This window comes from Bombus flavifrons, chromosome 8 (assembly GCF_040668555.2).
Source record: "Bombus flavifrons isolate JBK064 chromosome 8, iyBomFlav1_principal, whole genome shotgun sequence".
In the NCBI taxonomy this organism is placed as follows: Eukaryota; Metazoa; Arthropoda; class Insecta; order Hymenoptera; family Apidae; genus Bombus; species Bombus flavifrons.
The window spans coordinates 7,972,561-7,998,534 of record NC_138449.1 but is presented as its reverse complement, the minus strand read 5'-3'; the positions used below and the strand labels follow the sequence as shown (position 1 = coordinate 7,998,534).

The window sequence follows — 25,974 nt, the reverse complement described above, 5'->3', positions numbered from 1 at the left end:
TCATTTCTATTTCTATACGATGTATTGCTTATCTATGGACGGAAAAATATGACGTACTTATAAAAAGTTCGAAACTAAATAAAATTGTTTTCACAACAGAAAGATCGTACGCTGAACTGGCAAAATTATTCGTACGGTACGATATAAAAGTTCAGCAAACTGCTTGGGAAGAATTCTGCACTCTCTTAGTTCCACGAAGAATGACGCGGTGTGCACTTGTGTAGTTTCAAAGAAATCGAGCGCACAAATTGTAGCGTCGAATATGTACATGAAAAATATTTAGACAAAACAATATCTCAACTTTCATTCGCAGGTGTACAAAGAGCTGAAGGAGCAGTACAACATGCCATGGCTGCCGGAGAAGGAATACGAGTGGTATAGCAAGACGGTTTTGTGTCTCGAAAAGGGAAAGAAAGCTGAGCGTGCGCTTCCACACCTTTACGATTCGCTACAAAGGTTCGCCATCACGTTCGATCATCTCAGAGCTTTCCACCTGAAATCTAATATTAACGATGGATCCAAAATGATGGACACCAGAAACGAGATCATTAATCAAATGTACAATGAGATCCTCAGGGTACGGAAAATTTATATCATACTACGATGTAAATACTATAAAATACGATGAACGATTCATTTGTTTCTGTAGATAATATTTAAATTTTTAAAATTAAAAATTTAAATTCTGCTGATGTAATGTTTAAAAATAGGATATTTCGAAGATTGAAGTTTAAGATAAAGCATCATTCATCTTGCTTCTTGCTATAAAATTCTTGCTACAGACCGAATGGATCGTTCGATAAGTTCGTAACGTGTTCGGTTATTATTTTATTTTTGATGGAAGTAAACAAGATATAATCATAAAATGGAAATTTCCTGTAAAGAAAAATCCGGTATCGATTAATTACAAAGGCTTCGTTTTTTCAACAAGATAACGGTATCGGTAAAGGACCGGTATCGGTAAAAAAAAAACAGATAAAATATGTTGTATCTTAATAGAAATGTTCGATTCTATTTACCTGATGTAACGTATGGATATTTTGTCTTTACGTTTCTGAAACTGTTTCGATTACTAGAAATTAAATATTCTAAGCACTCGAAGAAACTTATTAGGCAAAATAACGGAATGTTTCTCACAAAAGATGTCATGAAGCCATCGAACGAAATTAAATCTTTTTAATAACACAATGCACTCTTCTTAATTTTTGCTATGAACTTCCCAAACGATTCGATATTATTATGACTAAATTTGCTGTATACTGCGATCCTTCGTTTCATTATCTTTAATATATATCACCATCAATAAACACGTCAATCTTGCATTTTTTATTCCAGGTATCATGCGAAGTGGAGACTGCGATCTTAAACTTAGGGTTGCAAGTTCCCGAAGCGCATACGGCGAAGATTGTGACGGAAAGTTCGTACTGGGCGGAGGAAGGCGACTCAACATCGATGTTAATACAAGATTGGGGCGTGATCAGATTATATCAGACGTTTCTAGACGCCTGGACGGCGGCCTTCCGTAACGCGACCGAACGTGGTCCAGGCACTTGCGATCCTAATAGGCCGAATCCAGGAGCTAAGAACATAAAAAAAGGATCTAGGCCAAAGGGTAAAGGGATATCGAAAATTAAGAAGCAAAAAAGGCCAGTTAGGAAGCATCCAAAGGGCGCTGGCCAAAATAGTTCCTTGCCTCAGGGACCAAAAAAGGGTATTCCGAGGAACAAACTGATGAGAAACAAACAAAAGAAGCTCGCGGGAATGTGATGAAATTCATCTCACAAGGTTTCTCTTCGTTTTTACGAGATCTACTCTATCGATTATTTTAAAAGGACTTTTAACAGGTAACTTCTTTCACCTTGTGGCAAAGAACTCTCTCTATTATTGTGACTGGAACACATATTCATCGCGTTACATTTTTTCTTTGTTTTTTTTTTATATATTTTCACACAAGTATTAATTTAAATGGCATTTAAGATAATTGTGTATAGAAAACGCGTAAATATTCCTTAGTTCCTTTAGTTCTCTTTTTTAATATTTTTTTTATTTGGCGCTAACCTTGCCAGGTCCGATTAAATGACCGGTTTCAAAATTTAATTAAAAATTGTACATTCATTGCCATTTCTTTTGTTCATCTAACTTTATGCAAATTCCTACATTATCCGATTAATCAAATTCTCAATTTTTGTTAATACAAGAATTTACATAAGGTTAGACGAATAAAAGAAATAACGATGAGTGCACAATTTTTAATTAAATTTTGAAACCGGTCATTTGATCGGACCTGGTGGGATTAGTGTTTTAAGCACTTAGTATTTATGATCGCGTAAAAATTAATTTGCCTGTCAATCTTCCACGAAGATGTATGGGGTGTATCGTAATTGGTGGTACGATTGACAACGAGACGATTCTACGTAAAGATATAAGTAGATATAAGATACGTACATACGGGAACAATTTTCCATACGAGATTTTGATTTTCGGAATATTGATCTCTGATATTTGTCTGTGTTTACATTTATTTTATCGGGTAGGATAAAAAACAATGGATAATTTTATTACTTCGGAAATTGTTGAACATAATCTTCAGTTTCTTGAGTATACAGTTTTACTTTCCGTGCTAAATTTTTATTAAATAAAATACGAAGTAAATGCTACTTTACGAAAGAATAAAAAGAACTCGTACGAAACAATTGTATTCTACGTTCTCGGCTTATCTTCTCATATAAAATTACTTTGATACTTGCGAATAGTACCCTCAGTTACGGGACGCCCAGTATTTTCACCTTCTTCGAATTTTCATTCATATATTCTATATCTTATTTATTTTATCGTTACGATCATTCAATAGATGCTTACTATTTTACGATCTTGCCAGTTTGTTCCGATGGTGTAGCGTTAAGAGTTTCGCGATAGAATTAGACGAGAATAACAATCATATTACAAAAAGAAAAAAAAAGAAAATCGCCATTTTGTTTTCGATAACTGGTGCATTTGACAGTACTATGAAATTGTTATTGAAAATCAAGCTGTATACTAGAGACCAGTATTACGAAGTGTACTTCAGAACAGTATTATGATAAATAACATACTTAAATAACTAGAATAGCGAATAACATTGATAAAAGAAAAAGTTCGATTTCTAAGAGATGATCGAATTAAAAAAGGATCGTCGCTGCGAATGAACGCGCCTGAAATTTCTGACTATATTGCGTGTACGAAAAGACAAAATAGTAGAAAATTAGCATTATCAAAATGTAATAGATGCGTGGAAAATGCGACGAGAGTTGATTAAAAATTAGAAAAATCCAAATTATCGTTTCAATAGTTAGCTTGTTCGCTATGAAAAATATTTGCAGAACTTGTAACTCTTCGCATTGCACGCAATGCGCGCATATTCTAACATGATAATTTGATACTTGACCAATCGTGGCTGATTACGAATATAGTAGAACTCCGTTTATTTGAATTTTACTTTTTATTCGATTTTACCAAGCTGTATCTAAACCTTGTTATTTATTCGAACGAAATTTTAATTAGTACACTGTATTAACACGTTCATCGTGGATCTGATTGTCATTACGTATAATGCTACGGAATTAACAAATAATTTTTACACAATATTCGTTTATATATCGTATTATGTTACGTATGAAAATTGCAATAGAGAAAAACGTAATAAGTAATTTTCCATGTTTTGCCAACGAACAATACGAAAGTCAACGAGTGATCCGAAAATTTTATATTACTTACCGATTTCTCTATTTTTAATTTGGTTCTAATGTTAAAGATGCGCGTGTATATCATTGCCATTGAATTATTTGTCCTTCAATGAGTCCAGATAAACGAAGTTCTACAGCACGTGTTTAACATCGAGACGAGACTCGATAGTATCGAGATTTCGAAACGCGTGTGTGAAATTAACAGGTCGTGACAGTAATCGATTTAATATCGAACAGAACAGTTCGTGTAAAACTTATTTATTGTAGCTTTAACGTAAGCAGACGAAAGCTTAATGTCGTTTAGCTGTGATATCTTGAGCGTACGCGGACGTACAGAGTTCCTACGTTTTATACATAGGCGCATTATACTATATTTTTAAGTAACGTGCGTTTACGCGTACAATACGTATTTAGATGTAATACCATTACTTCTTTTTATTTTTATTTTATTTTTTTCTCTCCAGTCCGTAGAATCTCGTCTTGTCGCGAACATGACAAACTTTATCTTACCCGATACTTTGCTTCTTACTTGCTTTCGAATGGAAGAATTTAGCGATACTTATAGAGCGGAATACTTTTAACGATGCAATTTTCGTTCCCTTAATTTCCATTCTGTCTTGGGCCAGACGAAATAATTCATTGTTTCCTTAAAGATGACACGAATAACAAGGGACCAATATTATAATTTGGATTTATAAGAATTATTCGTATAGAGACGATGAAGATGCGCGCGCGAATGGCGCGAGAACAATGGGTTTATCTGCGTTAAAACGAAAATATATTTACATTATAGACAATCAATGTTTTGTATCGAACCGGTACTTAGGTATTATATATGTATTTTAACGTTAGATATTTTTGTACTTAATATTAAAATTTCTCATACGACGTGATACTTGAACATTTTATACACGCACATTTAAACATTAAGGATTGCATTTTATGAAGTATACGTAGTAGGTGTATTTATTCTGACGTACACGTAGGCGTACATAACGTTACAATTTATTTATTATATCACGTTACCATCGCATATATTATTTATTGTCATTTCTATACTTATGTAATCGTCTCGAATAAATCCGATGTTTTTGTATTGAACAGTCATTCGACTTTTATTCTCCCGACTCCGTCCAATGATATCCTTAAACAACATTTCAGCTTAATTGCAAATTTCCTATTTATATGCAACACCAGACTTTAATAAATTGTATCAGGGTTTTATGAACCGTTCGCGCATTCGCATTTAATCAGCTGACGATCGTTATCGATACTGTCCAGGCAGCTTGGTATTGGTGTGTTGCGAGATAATAACGAATTGGTGAAGCTGTGCAGGTTACCCACACAGAAGTATGTAATTAAACGGAAATAAAATAAAAATTTCACGGGAAAACAATAAAGCAGTAAATTTCTTAATGAGAACAAATTTCCTTGGTCAGCACGACATTTAAAGAGATAAAATTTAACTTCGTATAATAAGTTGCTGTGGAAAAATTAATTAATCCTTTATTCATAGATTTCAAATGTACTTTCGTTTCTATTATTCGATTCATGAAACGGTTGAGTAATGTATCGATTAAATATAAGCTGTTAAATAATTTTCTCGATATTTTGTGATTCCTTGTGATTTACCATGTAACTGTTGTTACGAAGAATGTTTAATTAATATACAAAAAATTTATATAACATAGCTACACACATTACAATCTTTTCCTATTTTCAATTTCCTATAATAAATATTTAATTAATTAATTATATTTGGAGCAAGTTAAAATTTCGTATTTATAATTATGGTAATTATCGTAATTAATATTGTATTATTAGTAATAGTACAAATGATTCACGAGAATTAATTAAATTAGTGTAATACATCATTTTTAATATTCCCTTTGTCTTTTATACGTATTTAATTTTTGGCGATATAAAATATTATAGTAGATTCTTATATTTGGTACTTGTCAGGTTTTCTAATGAAATCTTTTGTTATCATTTTTCTTTAAGCCCTTCAGAGTCCTTTATCGACTAGAAAGGTACCCTGAACAACAGGTTCAGTATCAGGAGTGCACGAAGGATGGAAAAGTTCTTACCGATATTCATTACTATTTCCATACACACATAAACGTTCCCATGTAATGGTTTATTTCTAGAACAATTTTTCCAATGTAACAATTGTCAGTATCAAAGTATCGATATTTTCTATATGAAATTAAATAAACTTATTCAGCCTAATGATATACCAAACGCTTATGTGATCACTTGTTTTTAAATAAATCAATTATCTTTTAATAAAAATTGGTCATACTGCATGGGATGAGATGTACGAGCACGAGAAAATGTCAAAAAAAAAAATAATAATAATAATAACAGAATTCATAATTCCTATCTATAATAATGATAAAATTATTATAAAAAAAAAAAAAAAAATCATCGCACAGGTTAAAAGAATTTTCAAATTAACTTACAATCTTATTAATCATTGATGACATACAAAACGAACAATCAACATTCCGAGATTACATTTGATTCAATAAGTGCTTGATAAGCTGAAAGTACAAAGTCATTCGTGTCGCTAGCTGTACAGTAATTATTGTATTAATTTAAATCATAAAAAAACGAGTTTGGAAATATGTAATCTCTCCTAATTTATATAACTTGTTCGAAATTTTTGATAATGGACGACAACCTGAAATGTTCGTACGCAAATGTTCCTACTGTGTGCAGTATTGTTTGTTTGCCCTGGATACTGATGTACGCAATCATACCCGGAATACCGTATGGCGTTAGTCTAATCTGATGTGAGAAGATCCAATTTTAGTCAGACAAATCCGATCGACCCGCTAATAATAGTATCGCCATATATGGCATATGTTTGATGAATTACGTAGGATTAGCGTCGACGTATAGTATGCGTACGTTAAGTAGAGACTTCATTCACTAGTTTTTATGCATATCACTCAGACTAGCCGTTCGGGTTCCGTTGCGAAATTATTGACCGCTTTGACGTCAATTTTCTGCACCGTCTGCTTTCGTACATACGTATTATTCTGCCGCGAATCTTGGTAATATATGGTGCAAGCTCCGCTTGAAAAAATCACTGCAGCCGATGCTTCGAATTTATATTTAATTTTCATTCACACGAGAGATCTTGTTTCTTTACGTCTTTGTTCGATTGAAATTAGGAAGCTTCTTCGTATGTATTTAAAAAAAACATGAATCGACTATTCGACAGTTGCATTAAGATTTTATTTAGGACGTATCAACGAGAGAATCATTTTTACAGACATAGATAATAATACTGTGAAGAACAGAAAATATTTTGCCAATGATTTGCCAATAGCACTGATAACGAGACTAATAACGAAGTTGCTGACAGCGCAAGAAAATTAGTTATAATAATAAAATTAAATTTTACATATAAATTGCTCTTCAGATTGTATCAAGAGAAACGAGAAACACTGTCCTAAGGGAATTCATATAACGATATAAATAGCATAGCAGATTTATCAATGATTTACGAATAGGATTAATAATAAAACGAACGTCATGATATTGGTGTGATACTGATATTAAGAGTTTGATTATTAAATGTACCAACACAAGAGAATAATTATAATGAATAGTATTATAATGAAAATTTTATTAATCAGTCAAAAATAGGATTACACCGACTCTAATACGAAAATTCTATTCAAGAAATGTATCGACACAAGAATGTTAATAAATAAATTATTCATATACGTATATGCACGTAATATCAGTTTTATCAATAAAAATAGGTTAATTCGCGGTAAGATTTATGATCTAACATTAGCACCCGGTGTCTGTTACTAGCCTCGCTATTTGAATCACAATACAAACACCGGCATTTACGCCTGCGTAACGTGCACTGAGATTTCCGGAAGACCGCTGACGGAACCGCATCTACCTTCTTCCTTCCGATGCACTCGCGAACACTTCTACACGATCGATGACAGGTGTCGTTGATTTTTCGGAGAAAATTGAAATGTCTACAGACGTAGGAATCCGCAAATCCGCAATATGAACACGTCATGTAGATAAATTAGCCGAGATTAGGAAGCCCTCGATTTATGTGACACATTAGCTTTTAAAACAAACTATAGAATAATAAAAGAGATTCTATTCTCACGGTTATTAACTCTCATAATCGGACGATAGATTTCGATACTTGTAGTTTAATTTAACTTAATTTCCTTTTACAACAACTTATCGTAACTCCTGAGCACGTAGGTGTCGTTAGCGACCATATTATTTACACTGACATTAGGCTCTATATGTACGTACGAGCTTTTCACAGTTCGAAGTAATTAAAACTGGACTTTCTGAAATTTCTGAAATTTGAAAATACCAAAGCATCCGATTGATGCGTATGGTGTACAATCTCACCAATTGTCCCCACTTCTTGTTTCGCGGAGTTAACGTAGCAGCCTGTATATTCGATTAAAATAAATAATTTTTCCATACTTCTGATTTTACGAAAGAAAAAAAAAATAACGATAAAAGAATAATTTTATTCATGAGGCGAGGTAGCTCGTCATAGAGGAGGAACGTAAAAAACGTAATTTGTAGGTCGGAATGCGATGACGAGGAAGCGATTACGTCGATTTTAACATTTGGTGATATGACACATCTAATCAGCTGCTACGTCGCGTCGCGCCGTATCTTATTACGGAATTATAAATATCAGAGAGTTTATTGCAATTCACACCATTTACCTCTATTACTATCGAACGTTACCGTAACGATTAGTTCGTGACTACAGATAGTTTCGCGACGAGAGTTACGTGAATCAGCCAGGGCGTAGGTCGTATTTTCGAAAAAAAATCGCTTCGAAGAAGAGTTTCAGCAGAGCGGCGAAAAACTTGGACAAAACATAAGCCGCCACCCCGTCATCGAACGTGCGTGCGTATGTACGTCCGATTGTTTACACAATGTCGTATATAAGCTGGAAGCACGAGAGTTTGACAATCTCAGTTCACGATCTCACGCCAATCGCTAACATCGCTTTAGCCAAATCGTACGCTTCGATTGATAAAAGCTACAGCGAACGAACGCGCTACGATAGTTCTACATACCACGCAATAAAAATCTTCGAAACATATTTAACTTATTTAATTTATTATTTATAATCGCGAAAATGTTCGTCTCACGTGGTTACCTGTTGATCTCGATACTCGCTGCTGTGTCTGCAGCGCCAAGAAGACACACCAGATCGAATTTACCGATGTGGCATTTACCGTGTGGCGAAGAATTAGAAATTGACGATTATTTGGACACGAACATCGAACAAGAAACCAGCAACAGTATACAAAATCTCAGGCTACAACACGAATTGACTATCAATGATTATTTAAGCCGAGACTACGAGTACCTGTACGAGAATGTTCGAATCGGTGTTGAAGAGTATCAGTACATCCCGAACTGGGTTCCGGGCGAGAAGGACACGCATATGATTAAGAATCTGGCTAACACTAATTCGCAAACGGTGAGTTTAATTTCTGACATTCTTTGCCTTTTGTGCTTCGTGTTTTCCTTTTGCTTGTCAAATTGACTATACAACGCTCGAGGTTCGATATTATAGTAGTTCAACCGCGATTTCTCTTTCCATCAAATCGAAGATCTTTGACAGTTTTACCTCTCAGATAAATATTCTTATTTGAGAATCGTTGAATTAGAATCGGTATAATGTTCGAAAATTTTCGTCGAAATAATAGAATGGCACAGCCTATTTGTTTATATGAAAACGAGAATATTTGACTGAGAATCGTTTGCTTCTTCGTCTTCTCCAGTATGTTATCAATTATTCCTTATTCCTGTATTTTTTTCAAATGGGATCAATAATTTTCAAAACTAGAAGAGAACCATATAACCAGCAAGTATAACGTGCGAAGAGTTTCTTCAAAATAGTTCGATCACGGTTTGTCGTCTTATCAAAGCAAAGATCTCCGACTGAGATTTTTATCTTCTACGTAAACTGCTTTCGTTTATAAATCTCTTAAGTGAGATCAGCCACCCTTCGCTCGAAAGCAACAGAATATATAGAGTGTACGAAAATCAAACGACAAGTTATTTAAAAAGTTTCTTCGATATTCCTCCGGTAACACGTGAAAGAGATTACTCGTCTCCGAAGAACGACGATTTCGCGCCAGTAGAAGAACCATCGTGTCCAACATTCCGAAAGGTGTACCTAATTATCGTTCGTATCGCTGGTTAATTAAGATTCTCTTTTACGCGGTTAATTTAGCTCCCCCTTGCATAAATATTCATCGAGCGTGGAAAGCTTCGGGGCGCGCGGATAAACGGGGAGAAAGAAGGTGCGGCGCGGTGGACTCGCCAGAGGACAGGTGAGAGCTGCTGGTCGCGCGTATTTTCACCGGCCAGGCCAATTGACCAAGCATCCCGATGTTGCAATTAATTAACGTAACGTTAAATAACAAATTTTAATGAGACGGTAATTATTATAAAGTAGCAGGGAAACAGAAGCGTGCGCGGCTGTTCGAGGTTTGCGCGCGCAATGCAACTTGGCGTATTCGGTGTACACGATTGCTCATGTTAGCCGGGTCGCGCGACTGCGTAATCGCGCTTGTCCTCCAGAACGATGCGTGCACGTTGATAACGCATCCGTGATAACGTTCAGGGTACTCCCTGATGTATACCGCCGCTCTTTTTTTTTCTTCACACCGGCACGTTTCAACGACAGACGATATCGATTCTTTTTACACGTCGCGTGCTTCGCTTTTTTCTATCTTCCGTTGGAAAAGATTTCTTAGACTAATTGAAGTGTGAAACAGGTGACACAATCGTGATCGATCTATTGATACGTAATCCATTGATGGATTGTTTGAGTGACTGAATTTTTAAAATGCTATCTTTTTGTTACTGACTCGGTGATAAAGTCATCATCGCAGAGTTATAAAAGAGTTCGAAATTACGTTACAATATTGTAATTTTATGTACATTGCAATTTTACGAATTCGATAACAGATTAGGTAATGGTATCATTTAAATATAATATCGTTGGAAATGTTGTAATATCGTATAACATAGTATAGGGGAAATTAAATTGTAGACGCATGTATATGTTGTTTGAACGAAGTAGATTAATATAGCAGGTGTGAGTTACATAAAAGAATACATTGCGTTAAAATTTAGTTAATTCGTATTAGGGCCTGAAGCGATAAAAAAATAGATATCTTTTATAGCGACCTATGTTTGTTTAATTTAAAGTAATTCTACAAGATTTGAGAATTACAAACAAAAATTCTATTAACGCATACCATCTTTCAAGAATCAATTTCAACGTAGCTGTAACTATAGGTTCTCTTATATTCCTTTCGTTTATGAGTCATCGACAGAGATATGACAAACGATTTTAATTCCTCTTACAGATCGTCAATCATTTTCCAAAGTTGCACACGGATCTTCAAAAATTTGCTGTAGCGTTCGAGGAATTGTTAGAGGACGAGATGAGTTTGAAAAAATACAAAGCTCTAAAGACGACGCAGTCTTACCTGATGATGATGCTGTGCGAAGTAGAAAGCAACATCGTGGCCCTGCCGTCTCTTCGGATTCCATCGCGTGTAGAAAGGAGCATCATGAACAAGGTAGAACGAAACCCTGAGGACGATACTAGAAGACTTATTCGTGACTGGGGCGTGCTTCTCAAGTACAGAGATTATCTTCACGCTTGGAGGCACGTTTTCAATTATTAAGTAGCGCCAGAAGAAACGTCTGATAATAACGTTCGAATTCGATAGTAAAAATGTCGAACGTTTTATTTGCGACAGTCGATAACAGGTTCGACGAAAATGATATGACGAACGCAATTGAAGGATTTGCGGCAATGAGGAGGCGGTTCTAATATTTTAATAATTATCAATTTAAAAAGTATTGATTGCGATGGAAAAAGGAAGGTCTCGTGTTGGAAACGTTTGAAAAATGGGTTTAATTTTGGCTGATTTTCGATTGCTGTTTCATGTTTTACTCAGATTACTGTGAAGTGGAGTTGCCTCCTTTTGTAACAGCAATTGAAGATCACATGGGAACAATGTGATAAGTCATGGTCTGTTGTCATAATTTTCATATTAATTCTTAGCTAAAGGAAAGTATCTCAGTAAGAACAAGTCGAAGGAGGAAAGAAATTGCTAGTTTCGAAACCATAATTCTTTTAAAAGTAAATTCTTATATTTTGTAAAAAATCAGAAGTTTGACTAATGTTATAACAATCGATATTTTTGGAGTATTTATGGGGAAATTTTAATCCCAAAAGGAAATAGAAGGAGAGCTCTGCTCGAATAGAATTAATTGATGGTGTGTTTTAAATTTGAAAATTGCTCTCTAGTGAAGGGCCAAAAATATGACTTATCGTGATTTTCCCTTAAGATATTTGATCAAGAGCGAAATTGATCGAGAATTTACGACATAGAATTCCGATCGTCGAGGGAAGCAAAGTCGTGTCACAATATGCATGACTAATAAACGACAACAGCTAAAGTCAGCTGTGATAAAATCGTTCGAGATAACCTGACAATTGCGAAACGCAGTTGAAATGGCATCATGTTACTTAATTTATTTATTCATGAACATTATTTATTACGATCATCGAGCATTAGAATTAGTATTTATTATCTATTCATTATTTATTTAGAATAATAGTTATTTATTAAAATAAACCTCTTTGAAGTGCCTTTTCGAAGAATTCTTGGGTGCAATTTGTGATAATCAGTTATCTAGGAAAATTATCTTCCTAATAATTGATCGTATTAGTGAATAGGTATCAATGAAAGACAATAATTGTAATAGGTTATATATTGTTCAGTATTATCGATTAGGTATTTATACCGTAGATCTATTTATAAGTGACGTATTTATTATTTATATTAGCTGTTTATAAAAACGACATATTTATATTTATATTAAGTATTTATGAAAACAACATATTTATGTATGTACCATATTTAATATTTATTAATTTATTATCACGTTTTACATCATATTTCGTAATAAAAGATGAAATTTATTTAAAAACAATTATGTTTACTTTGTTACCCACTCAAAATTAACAATAGTACTAAACTGAAACTACAAAAGATACTTTAGCTATTGAGTACAAATATTCAACGAGATGTTGAATATCTTACTAATAGATGGCACTTTAGTACGTATATCGATTGAGTATGATTCAAATGTAGATAAATATATTCCCTGCAAGAATGTTTAACCATTGATTAAAGACAGGACAGACGTGACGTTAATGAGACTTCGTATCTCAAATGCTGAAATACCGACCTGCGGAAAAGTTAGTGTGTTTCTTACGCCCTCTGCGATTTGTTACGGCGAACATAGGAATTATCATAGAGACCTGTCTGTGATTCATACTCTGTCTGTAGTGCTGGTATTATAAATATTTCTTATGTAGGGATAAAAGGAAGCAAACTTATCGACTAATGATCACACTTTTAATAATGATCAAAATCTTAAATACTTTAAAACTTACAGAGCAATGAATAATTTCCTTGTACCAAGAGAAAATTTATTAATATAGACATATTTGTACTATTAATTGTTCAAATTAGTAACATGATCGATTGTTATAAAGATATGCATTTATTAATTTATTAGATTTTATATTTAAATGTAAAACATGACGTTTCTAAATATATCTTAAATCATACATGAAATTATTAATTTAATTTAAATTCTGTACTAATCTTTAAAAAATATACATTGTGGTTGGTAACTGGCGGTACAAGCGGAAAGGGGGTGATTCTACGCGAAAAAAGAAGTCAAAAATATAGAATAAACATTTTTTTTTTATTTTTTTTTTTATTTTTCCATCGAGACAACGATCTACAGTGAGATCCGTTATAACGAGACGTGATAAAGTGCACGCGTACCGAGCGAAAATTCAAAGTCGATTTTCGCGAAAACAAAGTCTCAAACGAAAAATTTTTATTCTATATTTTCGACTTCTTTTTTCGCGTAGAATCACCCCCTTTCCGCTTGTACTACCAGTTACCAACCACCCTGTATAATAAAAATAATAGCACAGAACTGCTTGCAGTCTCGTAGTGAAAATTTTAATTTCAAAATCTAATGTACAATTTTGGAATACTTACGTAAAAATAGAATATTATTTTCTCTTAAATGCTACACATATTTAACATAACTTTATATCATATAGATATGTTATACAATCAACGTAATCTACTTATAATTTGTTTCAGTTTCAAACTAATTATTATCGCAACTCACTTACTAGTATCATTAGTTATTATTTTTTTCATTAGAACTTCGGTATGATCCATCTATATTTTGTATAGCAAATCAGTTTACTTAAGTGTCTTAGGCAACACTATTCTAGATATCCAAGTTTAATGGAAAGTATCGATCTTACTTCATTGGAATATTACATACAGTTTGTGGATGGAAACACGGAAGTATTCCCTTAATGAAGTTAAATTCTCCAACACTTTTTACCTATACCACTTTCATTTCTGGAGACTTATTTAGTAACTATGCACTTATTTCTATAATTTTAATGTCAGTTGATAGTACTGTATAATGAATGTTTGTTTTTTATAAGAAATAATCAGGAAATGTAACCGTTTCTATATTAAACATGTCACATTAATTTCTCTAAAACTTGTGAACTTTTAATTAAAGGAAATGAGAAATTGAGTTACATATATCATGATTATGTTTAAATGGAATGTATGGAGATGTATATTAGAGAGTAGGTGTTCAATGCAGTGGTCTTTGTGGAAAGAATAATAGGCTGTAAACCAATTACCAATTATTCAAGCATTCTCGCGTCAGAAATATTGTCACTTTCCTTAACTATAAATATTCTTCACGCTTTAATAAAAAGTATCTTTAATCAAATAGTTTGGGAATTATGTATTTGAACAAGCTTCACGTTTACATTGAATATTTATCACGAAAATAAAATGTCAGTTCTGGAAGTCAGAGTAATAATTTCATTATCGAAAGACTACCTCTAAGGAAAAGAAAACATTTTGTTACAATAAAACGATTATGTTATTACAACACAGATTTGTTCAATTACATTTACATAGTAATTTATCGCTCGATGATCGCGTGCAAACCGAATTTAACTACTTTTAACGATCAATATTTCATAATTAAACATTCAGTAAATTTATGACCTCCCTAACATCATTAAAAGTTAATTCGATTATTATTAAGTAAATATTAATACATATTCTTCTGTAGCAAACGTGTTTTACTAGATGAAATAATGTTATAAATGATATCGTTTTCGTTTGATGTAAATGTTTTCTTTATTATAATTTCTGTACGTAACGTTCTATTGAAATCTATCTTGCAAACATTAATTACGTTTAATAAATCACTGACACGACCATTAATTGTTAACTTGAATCAATTATCTTCACGTTTAATCTACATAGGAATGAAGCCTATTTTTACTATTATCCAATCATTCTATACACGATTACTCTTTTGCATACTTGCATAAAAGAAATATACTTAAACTTCATAGGTATCTTTAATTCAAAATCTTCAGTTTGTTAAACGATGAGTATCTATTACTAGTAGGTACCACTTCGTAATATCCCTATTATTGTATGCATAATAGTCATTATCTGTACGTCGTACATACATAGGAGGATAGTTCGACGAGTTTCCCTTCTGTAAAATACGAAAACGCAAAGTGTCGTAATACCGACTCGATAGATGCAAGCGTAGCGGTAATGCTACGTCGCGAGAAACGCGCACACGGACGTTAGACTAGAATAAAATACAATTATTCTGACTCATCGCTAAACTCGAACTACGAGAAAGTAAAGCCATCAAATAGAAAACGTCGCATAGATACTTTTTTATTATAAATGATTCGACGATATCCCTGCTCTTAGATACAGCAACCTCTATATTCGTTTGTTCAACGGTATCTGTTTATTTCTAATTTGATTGATAACGTAACAATACACAATATCAACTTTCCACGTACCGTGTATGTAGAAATTAAAGAATCGATTTACGCCATGAAGAGTCTAATTAGCTTGTCTATGTTCAATGAACACCTCAAATGCCTTTTAATACATACGCCGCGCAGCCTTTTCAACTTTCATAATAGAGAATACATCAAACAATTATACGATGTGGTAAACGAAACGGAATGTCTAGCGCTTCATTAACGAAATGCACGAACTCGAAGATCGAGATCCGGGCGTTACCGGCGAAGAAGCAATAAAGAGGCAGAGGCATGGACGTCGCAATTTCGCAGGATCACGAAGTCTGTTGCCCGATCATGCCAATCGCTGGCATTCAAATGCCAGCTTCTTTGTTTGCCCGTTTCCACGTCGAGGATTATACTTTGCAGATGGTCGTCTTGCAAGTACAGCAGTGATATCGTCGTGTAGATTAGTCGACGATTGTATACCATGCGCATGACTACCTTTCATGTAGATACGCGTACGGTTTGTAATAATTAGGTAGCGCATGTGGTTTGCCGTGAATCGCTTTTTACTACCACCAGCTATTCTTAAAGACGTATTTAAGAGTTAGTAAAAACGAAACGAATGAGAAGATAAAGCGGGAGCAAGAGCATTCTCTGGTTGCTCGTTTAGTTCGCGTATGTAATATTTCCATTATGATTATGATTATAATTGATATTTTAAATAAGTACATCAAATATGTACCTATGTATAACTGTTTTCTTTTTATTTTCCATTATCCTTGAAAATCACGTTACTCGAGCTCAACAGGCTTGAATTCAGGTAACTTGACTAATACGTACGAGATTTTACTCGAATTCCTTAGCAGTCAACGGTGATTATCTAACACGGTGATTTATAGGAAGGCAGCGTGAGAAAAAGGAGCAACTGAAGGAAAAAACCGAACGACGCGACGTGCCGGAACCTCGTCCTTCTGATTCATCGATCGATGAGAGCGCGATTCATTTACAACTTGATGTATGAACGAGGATGAACAATGCGCGAAGGTCGTCTCCTCGATTATCTCGGTAATTAAGAAATAGTAACCGACAACAGTAGTAGATAGCTTATGTAAATGAACTAACGCTACCGACGATTGTAAGGGGGACGATAACGTGAGACAGCCATGACCGTATTTGATAGATCTAAGGTTTCCGAATGGAACGTCTCATGCTTGCGATAATGTGGATATTACTCGACGATTACAGGCGAAAATCATGACGATTCAGCTTTTCTATTTTTCTACTCCAGCTAATCCTACACTTGTCAATTAAAAATTCAAAGAAAGCGACCCTGCTACGTTTTCCTCGCGCGTTTTTAATTATACGTGGAATTTTGTGTATATTCGTTTATAGATACAAATAGAACAAAGAGACATAAAACATTCGTAAAAACTTATTTATTCGCCACGATAATTTCCCTCGGCTATATAAAACTCCTTCCAAATACGGAATATACATTTTATTCCATTTCTTTTAAGCAACACCATACGTCACTTTCGAAACACCATCGGACGATCATAATCGTAACGCGTTCTCATTCCACGATCTAACTTTAAAAAACCGAATGGTTGCGTTCGATCCGGACGTCAGGTACAATTAACAGGAATTCAGGACGAATGAAAAACGTTCTTTACGCGCGCACGGAAACCCTTGTTAGAGAGGTCGCTTATACCTCGTTCAAAGATTCGTCTGGCTGTACATTCCTCGAGCATTGCGTCCGCGTGAAACTTCTTCTTTTTTCACGTGGTCAGCGCACTGTGTTGTTATACGCGTCTCAGAGAGACACGGAAATATTTCAAGATGTCGATGTAATCTCGGTGAGATCCCTTCCTGGTCGCAAACATGCAAGAAAGCCGGTTGCCTATAGTCCTTAAGAGCTCTCACTGCCTTCGAAAGAGGATGACAGTCAATCAAGTGTGGCGCGATTCGTCATACCTATGTGGCTGTCGTTTTGTCCAGTCCACTGGCACGAATCTGATGAACGGCTACGTAAACATACGAACTTGATCGTTGGTTAGAGAGCGCTCGCGCTTTCGTTTAATGTACAACTCATCAGCCAGATGATCGTAATTAAATTACGGAGGTAATCAATTACAGACACCGTGCAGCGGTTTCGCGTATTCACAGCCTGTTTGCTTGGAACGATACGAGTAGGTGTAAATAAGTATCATAATTTATCGAGAGAGACAGGATCATTCGCAGGATAATACAGTGACGAACAGTGTGAATGTTGAAATTTCAAGATGCGCGATAAATCACTATTTTCTATGTTGTGTTCCTGATTAGTATACCGGCAATAACATACAGATTGCAATTACGACTACCTTTAATTGAAGTGTCTCATTAAAAGACTTAACGGGTAATTGCTTAAGCCGTGTAATAAGTCAAGCGTGATTGCTTTCGCGAACGCGAAATTTGCCTGTAGAGTGGATTGAAAGCATGGATTTGTGAATTGTTTAGCGAAATTAATGTAAAACGTAGCATTACTGTATGTTTAAGCTTTTTGAGATTTTTGGAAAAGTAATTTCCCTTATATTTAAGAAGTCTATGTTTCAGAATGACATATTTTAATACATCATGAAACATTAAATCGCTAAGATATCGTATTAACTCCATAAATCAAGATACACAGAGATGCGACAATTATAAAACACTATTATTTGAGGTTATTCATGCCACCTCTTTATGATAAATAAATTTACGAAAATGAGATATCTTTCTGATATGTTGAATATTAATTACGTATTCCGATAATATAACATTGATAACTGCATAAAAATGGAGTTGATCAACTTAGCTTCTAAGAGGTTCATCTTTTAACACCGAGAACAATTACATTTTTAAATCAACGTTTAACTTGAACACATTTTATAACAGAAATTTTTAAGTCGGATATTGGAGGTTCGAATGTACCACAAGTAGAATAAAAGTGAAAATATTCCCGTGGAAATTCCACTATTCCAAGTAAGCCGAACAAAAAGCCAATTAATCGTACGGTTCCAGCTTTCCATTGTATCTAAACGATATCACTAACTGTAATCTCAGTCGTCAGAGACAAGTAAAGCTCGTTATAGCTCGTGGATAAAGAACATTCGAAGATAAATGTGAATCCTTGTCACCTGGAGATGAAAGGGCTGGTGAAATCGGAAGCCTAAACATCGGATAATACTTATGTCACTGTTCTATTTCGCAACGTGTTGCTTTCGTGTCGCAAGTAAGAAAAATGTGCTCCGTGGCTGTTGCTCCGGCGACGGCTTTGGAATCCAGAAATCGTGAAAACGGAGCCAATACTTGCGGTGACTCGAGTTCCGACGCGGTAGATCGCCACTATAACCTGTGAGGTCAGGTATCTCGATAAAACTTCTAACGAGAGTTTCTCTTAATTACAGTTATCATCGATTAATTGCATCACTCGATACGTCACGAGTACACTCGAACGAACGAAACACTTTGTGTTTAGTCACTATGGCTCTATCAGCCAAATCCTATGGCAGTGGTCGATTTACGTGCGTTAGAAAGTCTGTCGAAATTGGAGAATTTATTTGTCTGGAATTATCGAAAACACATGGAAGCGTTTGAATATTTAGAATTCGAGATACATTAGAGATATACATAATTCAGGTGTTGTATTTATGGAAATATTTGTACAAATTTAGGCAAAGAAGTTTGCTCGATGCTTTGTAAACATCTCGAGTAGTAAGAAATTCAATTTCTTCTTTTTCCATTTTTAATATTTTCTAAAGGTTTAGCTTGAATTTGTACAATTGTACCTAGATAGGTTGTTATGTAAAAAGTGATAGTGAAAAGTTATGTAAATGAAGAGCATAATTTTATTTTTAAGCCTGATTCTTATATTGAGATTTATCACTTTTTATTATCTATCTTATCGTGAAGGATAAAACGTGTTAATACACGTAGAGTGAGTGTCAAAAGTTTTCAATCAACTTGTAACTCGATTTCTATTTAAATTAGACGTTAACGAAATTCTTCTTACAAAATATTTTATAACGTTATATCTTTTAAAACACAGTACATTCTCCATTGCAACAGCAAATCTTCGCTTTCAAGACACCTTATTTGAATACTATAATGAAATTACACCTTAGCCGAAAACTTTTAGCAGTTGCTGTACTTTTTATTCGTAAGTGACGCCGTTTAGACCAGTCATTTTAAAACGTTTCTTGCTGTGACAATTAACGATTAATTATACTAAAACGATAAATTATATATTTATTGAAGATTAAAGAATTGATGATTAAATGAAGATCTGTTCAAAGTTCGAGACCTTCGATATTACTATATTAATTTCTCTTGTGTCGCGAGGGAACGAAAGTTTTTTGAGTGATTAAACGATTAATCCTTCATGGCGTGAACTTTGTTTTGCATTTTAATTAATTTCGTATTTATCAGAATCTATAAATAAATCTACAGAATATATAATGAATTTCATAATATAACTACGTATTTTAACACTAGAACTACTGGCATTTAAGTCGTAGCTATCTCTACCAAAGCCAGTCAAAATGGCTTTAAAAAATACATAATAGTAGAATATTTTTATATTTATTGATCTATTATTATCTTACAAAAGAAACTCCATGTCCTGAGATCATAAAAACTATATAATAACAACTTTAATAATAACAATAAGTACAATAATGAAGAATATTCAGTACCGAAATCTTTGGTAACAAGAATATTAAAATAAATTTTCATTGGTAAATACAAGATGTATAATATAATAATATAATAATAAGCGTAATAAGCGTAATAGAATAAATTCACATTTCTTACTAACGTAAACTTTCTTTTGTCGAAGATCGAAATATAATTCGTTTCATTTGAAATTATTATGGATTAAGATCTAATTGAATTTATTCCTTGTTGTTAGACAGATCGATATTTTAATGGTAAGATTCACAAATTGTAAGAACAAGGCTTTCACAGATATTTGCTTGCACAGTTTGATCTGTTTTCTTAATAGTGCAATTTCTAAAGGTTTCGCGGTTAAACCACAAACCGAATAATCTGGCAGATCGTAATTTGCTTGCCGGATGATCGAAAGTCTAGTTCGACAACAAAAGTCAGCGCAAGATTTGGTTTTTCGCCGTTTCGCAACGGAACGTAGTACAGAATGGTAGCCAGGGTACCAAAGCATGAAACGAGCGATTTCTGTTCTATCCGTTAGTCGAGGGAGCGCCGGGTGAAAAGGTTTTCTCCTAAATGCCGGCACAATCATGCGATCGATGCTCGATATTGTGCCAGATTTACACAACGGTGCTATCTTCTCTCTGTTCCTCACATTGTCAGAATATTATTATTTCCAATATTTACTCTTCATATAAAATATTTGTATCTTTTCCTAACGTGTATTTTTTGCACTTTTGTTAAATGTTAAATCATTTGTTACATTTTTCTATTTTAAAAATGTATTGCAATATGTTATAATAGATATAAACATTCTTATTACTCTATTGTTTATACTAATCATAAGACGTATTATGGCATTTCTCATCGTACGTATTATTTACTTATTTTAATATTAGAACAATTGTAACATAATAAGAAAATTGTAAAAGTTTGTACTACATGATAACATTAGATAATATATTAATGACATATTATTAAATATGATAATATATTAATTTAAGAGTAGGGATTCTATTTGCCTTTTTAAATTCCTGTGAATTCTCAGGGGGATTTAATGAATGTCTCATCGAATTGACAGCACCCTGTTCTAATTTTAATTAGTACACACGTAATTTAATGGATACTATTACGAACTGTAGGACTTGTTAAATCTTTGATTCTGATTTGTACACTCGTCATGTACTTTCTACTTGTCATTTTCAGGAATTGTAGAATTTTTTTGCACAGCTCACGGATTTATTATACCATCGACATAAGAAGTGCTTCGATCTTATACGATTGTCTTGTCGTTGATATGTCATTCACGTACGATCATTACGCACGATTCCTCATTATGAGCCATTGGCTGACGAGTCGTTGGCTTATTATCTCGTTAATCGACTAGCCATCGACGACGCTGGTTATATTGTGTTGTCTGCTAATGTTCATTACACCAAATGTCATGAATAGATCTGTTGATAATGTCTGTTTTAGATACAGTCATAAATCATTTATCGTTAGACCGAATAATACGTCGTTCTTGGAACAGAATAATCTTAATTGCCACTCGTTATTGTTTGATTTTCAAATTGTGTTATTAATGAATAAACAAGGAATAAGTATTTTTTCTTACATTAGAATTCCACGAACCAAAGTATCTTGGCATAATTTACTTTAGAACACTATGTCAACTCGTTCCCTTTCACGTTAGTCATCCGTGACTCACGTTTTAAATAAGATTAAAATAAAATAAGATTAAAATAAGATAAATTTCATGTACTAGACAATTTTTAACAATGTGAATAATCTAGATGACACTGGCAGAAGAAAAAACGCGTAAATACAATATATTTCGCAAAAATCAAATGTTATGGTGTAGTGCTCCCAGGCTCCAAAATATATAAAATTTGCAAGGCAGTTAACGAAACGATAAGTAAATGATATTGATAATATTGATAATGGGAATAGTGTTGCAATTCAAATACATATAAAAAATAAAATAAAATATATTACTCTTTCACATTATCCAATAATCATGCTCAAATACTAACCGATAAAATCATAATTTAAATTTTTCGAGGTTCAGTAAACAGGGGTATTATTCTAGTTAAGTGGAACAATGGTTGATTTCTGCAGCGATGCACAAAGCAGCGCTAAGGTTAAAGGAATGGCATTCTGCACGTGACTATAATCACATAGTTTAACCTAGCACGAGGCAATATACAAAGGTCACTGGAAGCGTCTGTTAATCCGGTGGCGATCAGGATCCCATTCTGCCAAGCGCGAACTTCTCGTATTGAGGTTTAAGGTTCATCTCTATGAAGGTGAAAGAAAAGAAGAAGGAGCGTCCTGGCATTTAGGACGGCGATTGTCAAGAATGCAAGGACACTAGTAGGTTGGTATCAACCTTCTCATATTCTCCTCACCTCGGTTGCATTATAATAAAACTATTGTATAAACGACGAGCTCGTGTTCCACGATAAACTAGTAAACTGTACTGCTTCGTTCGATCGAAGGAGAAACTAGGAAGCAGTGCTATGTGTTTGCACAACATACAACGAGTCAACGTTATTGATGCTCTTCGTGATTTATTCGCAATAATTTTGTCAATTATGCGAGTGCGATCGGAGCAGGGAAACGAAACTACGTATCACTTTGCATACTGTGCAATGGCAATATACATATGTGATGCAACACCGCACCAACTTCATCTGGAAATGAGAAAAGTTTTGCCGATTTTTCATTTGCACGTTTAACATCGAACTCAGATACTCGATCTTTATATTATTGAGAGTAAAATTAAAGTGATGATTTCTATTCGAGTAATTAATATAAATATCCAATTAAATAGGCGATTATACGAAATCGAATGTTAGGACAAAGCGTATAATTTGAAGAGCGCGTATGAAAATGGCGAGACGGGCGAGATTCTAACGAATCTAATCGTTCAGACTATTTACCACTTTCGATAATTCGAAGGTACGTCGTCTGATGGTAAAATTTATTCTACCGGATAACAGTTACGAACGATTGATGATTTTATGCAATTAGGTCGTTGCAACAATAGTCTATGGTCTCTTCAGCAGAATCTCTTGGAAAGTGTGCATAGGACGAATGTCTTTTAACCGTCACACGACTTATGTATGTAAGAAAGTGTATGTGTGTATAAGTATCTTCGTAAAGTGACACTATGCGCTATTAATGCAGTTATAAGCACACTTCTACATGTGAAAGCAAAAGATAAAGTGCAATGTGATGGAAGGTGTATATTGACCTATTCAGCATTAGATCCGCAGTCATGATTTACTGCGCCTTCGATGCCAGGCTCCTGGATCTTCATAGAAGCTCGTCCAGGATAGAACCAGCTAACAGTCACGTGAATATCAACGGATAAATTCTTCAGCTTATACCCTGGATTGCGGAAGATTGCAGGTTAGAATGTGGTCTATCGATATGCTACAATGTCAGTAGTCATGTATAATTTTCTCCGCATTTCTAGCAACAGGGTCATAAGTTGTCCTTCAGTATTTTTTTCAAAGACTGAGGTCATTTCAACTTATTAATATGATGCAGTCATTGAGGTATACGTCGTTCATTATGTTAAGTTACATGTTTGTTTTTAATACGAGCATTTGTATGTTTATAGATAAGAGCTTATTTCATCATGAATATTTCATATGTTATAACGTAGCAATATAACGATGAAAATAGATGTAATCGTTCTGAGTACAATTTTAGAGTGATCAATACATATATTTTCTATTATCTTTGCAGTTAAATTCGAATTTGTTTTTTATGTATAATATAGATTTACAAGTATTGGAATGTAAAGTATTACAGATACACGAAGAAATGTGCGAATTGAACGGAGCATTAAATAAAATTTATGAAAAATTATATAACGAGAAAGTCGAACTTTCGTGTTATGTTAGCGTTATTTAACGATAGCTTCATGTCTTAACGAAACTGAAATCTCTAAGAAAATTACATATAATATGACAAGTTTTTCCATATTATATTTATGTATGCGTTTGAAATATAATTATTAGACTAGGCGATGCACAGGCATTCGATTCGTACTCCACTTTCTGTAATTTATTTTTAATTCGAAATTCTTATTTCAATTTATACATATACTTTCGTATTCGTGCTATCGTGATTCACTTTGTAATTTATAAATGCATCATCTCTGATTGTTGCGTTTTAATTTTACGTTTTTACATTCATATATCTTCATTATGTCGACAGTGTAATCTAAAGCCTATATTTTAGACCTGGTGTCAGAAATGAAAGCTTTTCATACATTCCGTATCGATGATGCGATGTGAGTGACGACGATTTGGGAGAAATTCAAACGTGTCAAACTTGTGGATCGTTGCGCAATCGGCATCCGAATTAAGGGGCATTATAAATACGAAACGAGTATGTATCACGTGTCCGCCAAACTTATAGATTTCATCTGTCATCGTCGACTAGTTACTTCTGATTTCACGGAAATAGCTTCGTAATGACTCTTTCATGATAAACATTTTTTTCTTACTTTCGTGTGCAGGCATCTACAGAGGGTAAACACATACATCTTCTTGCCTAGTATCACTTCGCTTTTTGTAATATATTACGTGTGCGGTAAAGCATCTTTTTATGGTTATTATAGTACCATAACATGAAAGTACACTTACTTGTGTTTTCTGTCCTTACAAACGAGCAACGTAATTGCGTAACTGTAACAACTATACGTTAAATTTTTGTTATATAATGTATATATATGCAAAATAATGGCTCGAAAGTAAATGTTCGCACATCTATTGTATATGGAATATAATACGGCAAAGAAGTGTTATATCACGATAATGTTAGAATTATAATACAATCTTCTTTCGTTATTATTAGGCAAGTATAAATTATTTCCACATTAAGTGTAGCTCTTTTCTTTCTCATTTAATTGAGGCAATTTGAAACTCTATGAGGATTATTTTATAGTACTTTCTCATTCTGGTTGCAAGGCAAAGTACGAACTAGAAGTACACTGTTTTCTTAAATTGTTCGAAACAGTTTAGAAAAATTAATTTGACTAGTAGCAAATATATCCAATAACCAACAGTTATAATGTTACTAATATAATTTTTTAATTACAACTTATTTTTTTTAGGACGATTTCTAGATACATTTCTAGATTTCTATATTGAGAAAATGCATTCATTAGTAGGATGTAACTGCTGAATATCCGCTATAAGATGAAAGTTATGTTTCATTTCGTTGAGTGTACGACATGGATGACCTGCGCGTATTGGATGATTGCTTTCGACGACGACCAGTGAAAGCAATACGTCCGCGTATTTTACACCATATTACGGTCACATGAAAACTGGTCGAGAAAGTACACTATTCTACACTGAACTAATTTTGATTTAAAACACTAATTTCATTTCAAACTGGAAAAGGTTGACAAAAACATACGTTTATTTCTGTCGTTTTAGTAATTTCTCTAAACAATAAAATCTTAAATTTGCCCCAGATTTCCCTAATAGCACAGCTATAAAATAATAATTAGATCAATTTTCTTATCGATGGAAATATCTAACTACTGATAACATTACTGTTTGTTTTTTGTTTTGTTTTAAT

The 25,974-nt window shown here is 33.8% G+C and overlaps 2 protein-coding genes and 1 long non-coding RNA gene across 4 annotated transcripts in view; 2 read left to right on the top strand and 1 right to left on the bottom strand.

Moving 5' to 3' along the window:
- Window positions 1-4,823, top strand: part of LOC138182491 (uncharacterized) — a 28,300-nt gene extending 23,477 nt beyond the window's left edge. Inside the window, exons 3-4 of the mRNA XM_069118400.1 lie at window positions 314-577; window positions 1,336-4,823. Coding sequence (XP_068974501.1) covers window positions 314-577; window positions 1,336-1,767 — 696 coding nt within the window. The 3' untranslated portion in view covers window positions 1,768-4,823. The remainder of the gene's footprint in view (window positions 1-313; window positions 578-1,335) is intronic.
- The window catches only part of LOC138182492 (uncharacterized), an 83,971-nt gene that overhangs the window by 34,367 nt on the left and 23,630 nt on the right, over window positions 1-25,974 (bottom strand). The window lies entirely within an intron of this gene.
- On the top strand, window positions 8,718-12,344 carry LOC138182689 (uncharacterized). Its single transcript, XM_069118739.1, has 2 exons — window positions 8,718-9,225; window positions 11,129-12,344. The coding sequence occupies exons 1-2, from the start codon at window positions 8,878-8,880 to the stop codon at window positions 11,450-11,452; spliced, it is 672 nt and encodes a 223-aa protein (XP_068974840.1). The 5' UTR covers window positions 8,718-8,877; the 3' UTR covers window positions 11,453-12,344.

Excerpts from the sequence above, each read along its gene's own strand:
- LOC138182689 (XM_069118739.1), top strand. The coding sequence starts at position 8,878 with ATGTTCGTCTCACGTGGTTACCTGTTGATCTCGATACTCGCTGCTGTG. Across the intron at positions 9,226-11,128 it reads CTAACACTAATTCGCAAACG|ATCGTCAATCATTTTCCAAA; the intron begins GTGAGTTTAATT and ends TTCCTCTTACAG.